General features: G+C 43.6%; 1 protein-coding gene across 3 annotated transcripts; it reads left to right on the forward strand.

Moving 5' to 3' along the window:
• Nucleotides 1-1,334: 1,334 nt before the first annotated feature.
• LOC146074051 (heterogeneous nuclear ribonucleoprotein H2-like) lies at nt 1,335-10,314 on the forward strand. Of its 3 annotated transcripts, none has more exons than XM_083181757.1 (12): nt 1,335-1,492; nt 1,945-2,076; nt 2,169-2,324; nt 2,808-2,951; nt 4,830-4,968; nt 5,525-5,697; nt 5,886-5,957; nt 6,044-6,150; nt 7,741-7,876; nt 8,560-8,643; nt 9,188-9,283; nt 9,795-10,314. In XM_083181757.1, the coding sequence occupies exons 2-12, from the start codon at nt 1,989-1,991 to the stop codon at nt 9,911-9,913; spliced, it is 1,314 nt and encodes a 437-aa protein (XP_083037883.1). In that variant the 5' UTR covers nt 1,335-1,492; nt 1,945-1,988; the 3' UTR covers nt 9,914-10,314. The 3 variants fall into 3 exon arrangements, with proteins under 3 accessions (XP_083037883.1, XP_083037885.1, XP_083037884.1); XM_083181759.1 differs by having other exon boundaries at nt 9,191-9,283; XM_083181758.1 differs by having other exon boundaries at nt 1,349-1,492; nt 1,950-2,076.
• The last annotated feature ends 1,161 nt before the right edge of the window (nt 10,315-11,475 follow it).

Raw genomic sequence — 11,475 nt, forward strand, 5'->3', positions numbered from 1 at the left:
ATGATGTCGGCTCTTTAGCTTGACTAACGATATTTTTCGGCTCATTACCTCTGACCGGTTGGCCACCCCTGTTCTAGAAGAAAATAGGAACTTTTGTACACAGCTAGCACTTCGATTTATTCTATAAATTTTGTTTTCATTGTGTCATTTTCGTAATTCAGCATGGATCGCTAATCAGAGAATTTGCAAAGATTATCAAATGACTGCACACAGCGGAAAAATATCCATATGCACAGAAGTCACAGTTTGGCTTAACAGCAAGCCGGCATTTATGTGAAAACATGGCATTCTGGGCCGTTAGTGAAAAAGCAGGCATGCCCGGGTGGGTCCCTTGCGTCCGCGATGACTACTTGAACAGATTAGTGGAAGCCCCAGACTGGTGCAGATGGGGAAAAAAACTGTCCAATGGGTTGCTTTTTGCAAATGGATCTGCATCTTTTCTTTCTGTCTGGGCGGCGACTTTCTGCTCACAGCCCACTGTGTTTTCTCTGATATTGGGCCTTATTCTATTTCACTATTTCTGACAAAATCCTTCTTAGATGGACAAAACCATGTGCACTGCAGGGGGGGCAGATGTTACTTGTGCAGAGAGAATTAGATTTGGGTGGGGTTTTACTTCAAAGTGAGATCTATATTGCAGTGTAAAAATAAAGCAGTCAGTATTTACCCTGCACAGAAACAAAATAACTCACCGAAATCGAATTCTCTCTGCACATTCTATATCTGCCCCCCCCCCCTGCAGTGCACATGGTTTTGTCCATCTAAGAAGGATTTTGTCAGAAAGAGTGAACTAGAATAAGGTCCATTGTGCCGCTGGCTCAGGCAGTTCTTAATTGTGCTCGTGTTTGCCGCAATCAGCCACTTTTTTTATTACAGGTGCAGCAGTAACGCAGTAGCGCGTCGATTTACAGCAGCCGACACAATCCAAATATTTGTATGTGTGTATTTAGCTGGGCCTTATAACTATTAAAAATTATGTGATACTGTATAGCACTGAGTGCCTATCACACATGTGCATTACACAGCAGCGCCCTGTGCCAGGCAGGAGGCACACTCTGCTAACCAGGAGTGTGCTAACCACATACGCTGCCCGTAACAAGTATCGCTGTTCAGAGTTTGCCTAATGTATGTTCTTTGAAATTACCAGTGCAGCATGGCAGAAACCTCAGGAAATAGCTGCTCCCGCCACCGGGTGGCGGCAGCAGCCAAAGCCACACAGATCCAGCCAGCCAGCCAGCCAGCCAGCAGCGGCAGCGGCAGCACACTGCGTGCTTCGTTTGTGTGTGTACAGTAACAGAATCAGAATAGGGGCGCGGGAGGGGGCGGGACCAGGGAGGTCTCCTAAGGGAACGCATGCGCGGGCAGAACGTTACAGAAGCAGCAGCAGCAGCAGGGGTAGTCACGCAGGCAGGTCCCGCCTTATATACACTGTGTACCGCGTCTCTCATACACACGCACGAGGCCCTGGAGTGATCGCAGCACGGTGACTAAGGTGAGAACAGGCGGAGAGCCGGCTCTTTGCGTCTATAGCCCGCCGCGGACGTGTCGGCCCTTTTACTAGTTATTAGTCCGTTGGCGTCTGTGCCCTGTAGGCCGCAGGCTGCGCTATTATACGTGCGGCGATCTATCCGCTGCTTCCCGGGATAGTTCTTCCGTGTTCGATATTTACTAATCTTACGTAGCGCGCTATTGTGTGAGGCCCTTACTTGGCCTGGCTCCCGCCGCGCGCAATGGCTGATTCACGTTTATGCTTAGTTCCGTGAACCGTATGCTCCGCAGCCATTGTATATGTGTGCACGTCTCTGTATATTTACACACACACACAAAGCTGCGGCCGGTGAGCTCCGTGTGTTCCGGCTGCCCGTTGAGGCGCGTTGCCGCCGCCATTTTGTCTTTGTGTGACGGAGTCGTTTCCCGTGGTCACGTGTCTCTCCCTCCCCTCAGCCCAGCCAAAGCCACGCCCCAGCCAACACAGCCAGAGCGAGAAGATGTCGGAAGGCGGAGAGGGCAACGTGGTGAAGATCCGGGGGCTGCCCTGGTCCTGCTCTGCGGACGAGATAGAGAGCTTCTTCACTGGTGAGTGCTACCTCCTCCTGTCTGTCATGCATCCAGATATTTGCTATACAGCTGTAGTATATCTGTGTAAATTACTGTATTTTTCCATGCAGAGTCCAAAATCTTGAATGGTGCTTGCGGAGTCCACTTTATCTACACCCGGGAAGGGCGGCCGAGCGGGGAGGCCTTTGTGGAGTTTGATACTGAAGATGACCTAAATCTAGCCCTGAAGAAAGACCGGGAGACCATGGGACACCGATATGTGGAAGGTACAGGCTGCATACTAGGATCCAGTTATTGCTGGGGTGGCAGGAGGGCATCCATGGCTTGTCAGGGTAAATGGGATGCACCATGCTGGTATTTAAAGTTAGTGCCCACTACCCATCCCCAAAAACACACCTGCAGAAACTTTAAATATGGATCTGGCCTTTACCTACCTTCTTATGTTTGTCTATTGCATTGCGGCGGCTCATCTCCTGCCCACTAGATAAGTACTGTGGTGGGAAGGTTCCTATGACTACTGCGCATAGCTGAAGATCCGACCTGCTGCACCAAGGATCCATTGGATCCCGTAGCCATGGCTTGGATTGCGTAAGATATGTTGTATGCAATCCAGCCACCTGGTGAGTTGGTGGAAATGCGTGCGATACATTGCTGTAATGTATGGGGGGTCTTTAGTATCCATTTGAAGGTTTCATTGATGAGCGTATTCATTTATTATGGTGGATTTTACATGGCTTTGTATTTTACAGTTTTCAAGTCCAACAGTGTTGAAATGGACTGGGTTCTGAAGCACACGGGTCCAAACAGTCCCGACACTGCAAATGATGGCTTTGTTCGTCTAAGAGGCCTACCATTTGGCTGCAGCAAGGAAGAGATTGTGCAGTTTTTCTCAGGTATGTCTCAAATCTAAGGATCTGATTGTGATTTGTGTTTTATGAAAAAAAAAAAAATTCCCCCCCCCCCCCAACAAGTATTTTTGATATGTGGCAAAGGAAATATTTGTAATAAAATAAATAACCTGAGGAGATTTTTGAATACCGGTCTCCGGGTGCTGCAGTTTGTTTGTTTGATAGATTATCTAGCATTTATTTTTCTTGTGGACCTTTTTAATTTCACAGTTGTAATACTCCCAAAATGGCTTATGGGGGAATTTTTTTTGTGAGGTTCAAAACTGTCATAAATTGCATGTGCAGCACAGAGGTTAAGGTTGAGTCCCACATCTGTGGTGTATTACAGTTTGTCTGGTGAGAACAGATCTGGCAATGTCAGCAATTCTCAACCATTACTCCCAAATGCTGGAAAATGTACAAAAACTTTTTTTGGCCAAATTCATTAAATCAAACTGATTTAACCAATTTGAATGACCAGTGTCTGTTTTCCAGCCTATTCCTTTTTTTTTTTTTTTTTTTCTGCCATATTTTGGTTCTCTCCAAACAGATACATCTTTAGGTGTGTTGCAGCATATCCGAGCATTTCATTTAAACTATATGTTGCTATGGGCCTTCTTTATTACCAAAGCAACAGTCCTATTTGAGGACTGGACAGACTTGGTTTATCTGCACTCTAAGGGGTCGATCCTATTGGCGCCGAAGGGTGCGAGTAGCTGTTCTGGTGCCATTTAAACGCTGAAAACTGCACCCGAATTAAGCCTATCTCTCGCCCTTTGCAGGGCCAAATTAGCTTAAAATTGCTTGCCCTATGGAAGTGTGTGCACTAAGCGAATTCAGTCTGCCGTAAATTGCCCATGGCGCCGCGAGGATTTGAGAGTGACTCATCCACACCTAATAGGATCGACCCCCCCCCCCCCCCCCCCCCCCCCCCCCCCCCCCCCCCCCCCTAAGCTTTCAGTCTGGTGTATTCTGCCACAGTGTGAGTTACTGGTCCAAATAAGGGGGCAATTCAATTGTGATGGGCACCTGACCAATTAATTTGTTCAGGTTACCCATGTCTTGCGCAATTAGACCTGGTTTAGCTCCATAGTGCTGCTGAACCTGTCTAAACCTCTATTGGAGCTACCAAACCATAGGGATTTTGAAAATTTCTTACGGTTGCTACGAGAAGAGCTTTCCCCAGGTGGCAATTGTACTCAAATGGAGCAATGTTGAATAGCTGTTGGGCACCATCTAGTAGTGGCAGCTGTAGGGGAAACAATTGAGTAGTCCCCTTAAGCTGTGTACACACTGTGCGATTTGGTCGCTGAGCGATTTTTGTCTTAAAATCGCTCAGCAATATATTGCTCAGTGTACTGTTTTCGTCAGCGATTTTGGCTGAAAATTGCAAGCTATTCTGTCTCTACCTCAATTTGACTAGAAATCGCTGGTGCGCAGTGCATTGTGCACCAGCAATTTTTAGCCCTGCTCCAGCGACAATGAAGGGCTGGCGGCAGGAGCGCGCTCCTGGTTTTATTTCCCACAGCACATGGAAACGCTCAGCGACCATATTGCCAGCGATATGTGCTGAAATCGCCCCAGTGTGTACACAGCTTAAGACTGCACTTCTGCCTTAAAGAATACTAGTGACTTGATTTTTTTTTTATTATTATTATTATTATTCTTTAGGCCCATGTGATCCCAAATTGCTGTCTTATGTATTTATTTATTTTTCTCCCCTCTTTATTTATATCATTGGTAAACGTATTTTACTGCCTTATGTTTTCTGGTGTATGAAAAAAACAAAACAAAAAAAAAAACACTAAACAGAAACTGTCTTGTCTGGGCTTGTAAATTTTTAATGTTAACCCCCCACTGGGGTTATTTGTCCTTGGGTTGAAGGGTTGGAAATCGTGCCAAATGGGATAACATTGCCGGTGGACTTCCAGGGGAGGAGTACGGGGGAGGCCTTCGTGCAGTTTGCTTCACAGGAAATAGCTGAAAAGGCTCTAAAGAAACACAAGGAGAGAATAGGGCACAGGTGGGGATGGATGGTTGGATGTCACTTTTCTTATGGTATAGTTGCATATCATTAACAAAGAATATTCGCCTATTTATGTTTTAATATTTTCAACATGTAAGTTAAAGCACACAAGTGGATTCAGACTGGCTTAAAATGTATTCTAGGATTAGTGTTGCCATAAGAAAATGTGATGCTTTAACTGTTTTTATTTATATTTTTTTGTTTAATTATGTGTATGGTGTATCATCATATAAATTGATTTTACTAGACAGAAGGCTTCTTTGCAATTACGGTTGAATTGCTGTATACAGACTATGCATAACAAATTATACTTCTCATTCTGTTCACTATAGAAGTGGATGACCTACCACATAGACAGAGACCACCCAATCAACGAGGTGTATGTAATAGTATTATGACTGTTAGATGCTTTTAAAAGAAAACACATACTTTAAAAAAAAAAAAAAAATCTGCAGTTTTGTAAACTAATGGCTTAGCGTTTGTAGGGAGGTCATGTATGGTTCTTGCAGTGTTAACTCAATTACTTACTTTAAAATTATTATTCCTTTTTTAGATACATAGAAATCTTTAAGAGCAGTCGTGCAGAGGTTCGTACACACTATGATCCTCCCAGGAAGCAATTTGGTATGCAGCGCCCAGGCCCCTATGACAGACCAGGTGCAGGAAGAGGCTACAATAACATGGGAAGAGGATTTGACCGTATGAGGCGTGGTGCTTATGGAGGCGGTAGGTCTTTGCATGTATAATGCAGTGTCTGGTTATTAACATTTGTTCTGGTATGGTTTTATTCCCATGCGATGACAATTATGTATATGGAAAGCAGCTCCTAACTGTATGCTTCTAAAAACATCACATTGGTGTAAATAGTTTGTCAAACTGTACAAAACTTTTTTTTTTTTCCTCCCCTTATGCAGGCTACAGTGGCTATGAGGAGTATAATGGATATAATGACTATTCTTTTGGAACGGACCAGAGGTTTGCAAGAGGTAAGTGGGTTTTATGCTAGCTTTGTCCTGTCAGGTTGTGGCGGCCTCCTCCCCTGACATTTATTCTATACTTCTTGCTCCCTCAGTGTCTGACCAAAGGTACGGTGATGGGACTAGTTTTCAGAGCACGACTGGGCACTGTGTGCATATGAGAGGTCTCCCTTATAGAGCAACCGAAACAGACATCTACACTGTGAGTACACCAATACACTCGGTACAATGCTACATACATTACTCAGTAAAGTACTGCAGGATGTGTGTGCAATATAAATAACTGGTAGTAATAAAAAAGGTTTTCGGTTTGTGTGCCCTCTATATGCTCTGTAGCACTGGCTTTCTAGGGCAGAGTGCATACATCAGAATCGAGTGGGTTAGTATGACCACATAGCTACCATTTGTAATTAATATCGTGTGAACCCTCTTTCGCTGCTGCGCATGCAGAGTAGAACATGTATTCTGGTCATTATGGCAAATTCTTGAACTTTGACATTTTTAAAATTTGTACTGCAAGCACATCATGGGTCCCTTGTTCTTGTGTATGCTGAAGCACGATTGGTACGGTATTGTGCTGATTTTGTGACTGTTTTGGTTCTATTTGAGCAGAGCTATAAGAAAGCAATTGTTCTTTGCTGGAAGTTATTTCACAAACTAAAATGCGTGAAATATATGTATGAATGTAGGCGCTCGGTCTGGCTCTTGTTGGGGGTTTGGTTTTGGAAAGAAGATTGGGCACACAACTATTTAGTGTATCATTTATCAAAGAATACTAGCAGGAGATGCACTGAATGTTTATGCGGCGGTCTGCAGGAGATCTATTTGATAAACCCCCATTTCTGATGGCGAAAGCAGCCCTTCTAGGTTTCTAAGCTACATGAATGCTAGACTTACCTTTTTTACATGCCTGAGCTTTCCCCCGGTTGCCCTAATTGTTACCAGAGAGGGGGTCTATAGTTCCATCCCTAGCAGTGGCGTAGCTACGTTTTTGGCGCCCCCCCAATCCCCCACAGCCTTACCTATCGCGCTGGTCCCGGCGGCTCTGTTCTTCTGCTGAGGACCACCACAAAATGGCTGCCCCAATACAGCAGACCATTTCAGAGAACTGTGTTCTATATGGGGGCGGCCATTTTGTGGTGGTCCTCAGCAGAAGAACGGAGCTGCCGGGACCAGCGAGATAGGTAAGTCTGTGGGGGATGGGGGGGGGGGGGGGCTGCGGTGCTATAGTTACGCCGCTGATCCCTAGTGTACTCTGCAGTAATGTGGCCAGCCACCAAAGCAGAAAGTAACGTGATCCCTCTAGTGATTGCTTTACTTTTACACATTACTCAATTAGTGTTCATTCTAGCACCTGCTATCTTTGAAAACCCATGCAGTTCCTCTTGCTTGCCTGGGGTGTCACTGCTGTAGTGCTTTTAGCACAGTGTGGTCTGTATATCGGCACTGATGCAAACAAGACCTGTGCTAGAAACATCACAGCAGACAGCGACACCCCAGGCAGGGAACAGGAACTGCATGGGTTTTCGAAGTTGGCGGGTGCTAGAATGAACTCTTATCAATTATAGGCCCCTGAATGTGGAATTTGTGTAATGTAATCCCCCCCCTTCAAAACAGGCATGTACACAGCAAACCATTGTCATGGGTTTCATGCTGCTGTGTCTATTCACATATCCTTGTAAACACAATTCTGTTTCCTTTTTGCCCCCAACCTAAAACTATTTAGATATTAAATTGCATAAAGCTGTTTTTAAGGCATGCTCACTACTTTTTTTTTTTTTTCTGTCTATAGTTCTTTTCTCCTTTAAACCCGGTGAGAGTTCACATTGAAATTGGAGCAGATGGCAGAGTAACAGGAGAAGCCGATGTTGAATTTGCAACCCATGAGGATGCTGTGGCTGCAATGTCCAAAGACAAAGCAAATATGCGTAAGAACTTATTTCCATTGTCTGCAACTTTAAAAAATGTATTTTGAATGTCCTTTTGATCTTGGTTTGAAGGCATCAATAGGGAGAATGCAGGTAATCTGGAGTTGGTACAGCTGTAAAATGAAATGCATTGCTAGTGAATAAAAGAAGCTATGCAGACTTCTTCAGCTTGATAATGTTACAACCCTGGAGCAAGCTAATAGCTGCCAGTCAAATAGCAGTTGCACACTTTGAATTTGACGCGCATGCAGGACACTTCATACTCCATGTAAAGCAAAAATGGTCCAACTACAGATCTCACTGACCATTACGGATGCAGGGTAGAGCTAAATAGCATTTTTCTGTAGTGATGTCATTTCTACAGCGAGGTGTATCAGACAGGTGGTAGAGCCCAAATCATGTGGAATAGAATGTGTAAGCGTCGTGGTTACAGAAGGCACAATCTGTAAGAAGACCATTGTCTAGCCATTTATCATGCAGTTTTGTTACAGAATGCAGCTACTTGCTATACACTAATAATGCTTTTACAGAACAGGTGTTTTATTTTGTTTAATGAGATTACTCTAAAGGTATCACTGGCTATATTATTGAATAGACGTTCGTTTTTTTTTTTTTTTGTAGCTTACCTTCGTCTCTTATTGTATAACAATGTGTAACCTATTTTGTCACCTGCTACTTTACAGAGCACAGATACGTGGAACTATTTCTTAATTCAACAGCTGGAGGATCAAGTGGTGTCTATGGCAATCAAATGATGGGTGGACTTGGTATGTATCTGGTTACCTCGGTGTGACTTGGTGGTGCAAGGCTATTGCAGGGGTGCCTTTGGTTGGTTGTCCAGGACAAATCAAATTATAAAAGGTTATATAAATGCTAGTGGCTGCTAATCATAGAACATGAGGACAATCCGAAGCACAAGTGTACACCACCACATAACAGCTTAAGGATGGCCGTAAAGGCACCATTTACTTGAATATTGTATACCAAATTTCTCAAACACCTATTTTTTCCTGCAGTGACAGTCTATAGCATCAATGACTGCATGCTCCTGGATGTGGTTCCTGAATTATGTCCTTTGTGATATCGTGTTTGTCCAGGCAGTTTAAGGGAAATTTATATCATATTAGTATTACGGGGCTATGTATCATGCAGCTGCTATGATGCTAAAATCCCAGCATGCTTAACATCAAAACCAGCATGCCATGTTGGGACTTGTAGGAAATGATGATAATCCTTGTTCCTAGTATGGATTATTTTTTTTTTATATATATATTTATTTATACATGGTTTATTTTCTTGTATTTTATACAGCAGGTGCACAAACAAACTATGGTAGTCCTGGATCCCAAGCGCTGAGTGGAAATTATGGAGCAGGATATGGAAGTCAAGCAAACTTGAGTGGTTATGGTATTTATTACATCTCATTCTTTCGCTTGCAATGTACAATGATTGGCCCATTGTAGTCTCTAAGATACTCAATACTACAGTGACACCCCTACCTCTCCCACCACAGTACTACTGGGCTCCATTATGGATGTGTAGTAATTCATGGACTGTTCTAGCTTGTTTTTAACACTATGCAGTCACTTACACCTATGAGTGGTTTGCAGTTTTGACTCAATGTGGCTGAACTTGAGAAGGGTGAAGGAACTCTAGAATAAGTCTTGACTGGTGGAACTCATTCCCGCACAGTTCAAAAGACTCCACTTTGGAATCCTTTAAAAATAGACTGCAGACTTTCCAGTTCTCTTAAGGCTCTAATATCCACAGTTTATCATGTTTTGGGCTGTAAAGTTATCAGTGACTAACCTGTTTCTATTTGGCGAAAACTGCTGTATAAATTTAAATATGAACTTTCTCCCGTTAACAAATGAATGGCTTCTTGTTAGGTGTTGAACGTATTTTCTTTTATTTCTAGGTAGTCAGAGTGGATTAAATAACAGCTACTACAGTGGTGGGACACGAGGATCATTGGGAGTAAATGGAATTGCTGGAATGTCTAGCAACATGAGCATGAGTGCTGCCTGGGGGATGTAGAAGAGCATTTGGATTGTGGCTGGAAATTTGTGGGGGGTTCCCTTTTTTTTTATTTTTATTTCCTTAATTTTTTTTTTTTCCTTTTCCTAAGCTGTTGCTTACTGTGAGACCATTTTATTAACTTAATATTTCAGTATTCGAACTTTAAACAATATTAAATATTGTAACTATTAAACATGTTCAAATTCTACAATTTTGTGTTTGTAGGACACCTGTAAAAATGGCATATTTGTATGTGCTTCTGCAGTGCTTGGTAGGGAAGCAAGCCTGCTGCAGACTTGACTCGACTTTTGACCAGTTGTTATTTTTTAAATTTTTTTTTTTTTTTTTTTTTGACTTGGAATATGTATAGGTGTTGCTGAAAGTATATCTTGTTCAATAAATTTGAAAAACAAAGCTTTTTTTTTAAGACTTATTTTGTGTTTTTCTCTGATCAGATGGCTCGTGCATTTAACACTGGCCCGTAGGCCATAAGAATGGATGCCCCATACACTTTCTACTTTGTGATGTAGGGCAGGCGATTTTCAACGTGTATGGGTGATTTGTGCTAATACAGGGGTATATGTACAAAGCAGTGATAAGGGAGAGGAAGTGGCCTATCTTAACCAATCAGCACTGAAGTAACCTCCATAATTAATATAAATTCTACAGAGCAGCTAATTGGCTTCTTCTCCTCTGGTTCAATTCTCCTTTCTTATCCCTGCTTCATACATCTACCCCTCTGTCTCAATGCACATGCAGGCGATCTAGCTAGATCTTGACTCCATGTGCTAAACGCAATGGCGAGGAGCAGGAATGCTTATTGCCATCGATATGGGGCATACACACAGGGCAATGTGTGCTTATTTCTTAGCGATCTAGACTGATTGCTTAGAAAACAAGGAAAATTTGCCCAGTGTGTATGCGCCCTTACACTAGTGCTGATGGGGTCATCAGACCACAGCCAGTCTAATGCCCCCCCATACACGGTCCATTCTGTACTTTTAAAGTACACATCGGATCGCATCCCCAGTGCATGCAGTGTGCATGCACTGCGATCCATTCCGATGTGTACCTAGTACAAAAGTATGTGCAGCACATACTTTTTGTACCGTACTATGTGATGCGCGGGAGCGCGCATCGCATAGTACAGAACGGAGCCCTACACAACAGACCGTGTATGGGCTCCTTTAGTCTACCTCACCAATACTTTGCAAGAAATTCCTTTAAGCCCCGTACACACGTGAGATATATTGCTCAGCGTCTCTCCTGTTCATCAGCGACCAGAGATGGTTGCTGATAATCAGGGGAGACTGCCAGGGGAAGAGGCAGGGAAATAGCTGATCGCAGGAGCAAGCTCCCGCGACCATCAGGAGCTGCACACGGGAGCGCGCACCCGGCGATTCATCGCCGACAGCCCACACAAATCACTGGCTCAGCGACCATATTCCCAGCGATATGTGCTGAAATTGCACCCGTGTGTACGCACCATTACACAGTTTAATGCAGATAATCTAATTGCTCATACATCCTCCAGCTGGTTTTCTGAAAGTGGCTTTGTGCTAGCATAGGTGCGCATCTAT

Source organism: Crinia signifera, chromosome 4, assembly GCF_055691185.1.
Source record: "Crinia signifera chromosome 4, ASM5569118v1, whole genome shotgun sequence".
In the NCBI taxonomy this organism is placed as follows: domain Eukaryota; kingdom Metazoa; phylum Chordata; class Amphibia; order Anura; family Myobatrachidae; genus Crinia; species Crinia signifera.

Excerpts from the sequence above, each read along its gene's own strand:
- LOC146074051 (XM_083181757.1), top strand. The coding sequence starts at position 1,989 with ATGTCGGAAGGCGGAGAGGGCAACGTGGTGAAGATCCGGGGGCTGCCC. Across the intron at positions 7,877-8,559 it reads CAAAGACAAAGCAAATATGC|AGCACAGATACGTGGAACTA; the intron begins GTAAGAACTTAT and ends GCTACTTTACAG. Across the intron at positions 8,644-9,187 it reads TCAAATGATGGGTGGACTTG|CAGGTGCACAAACAAACTAT; the intron begins GTATGTATCTGG and ends TATTTTATACAG.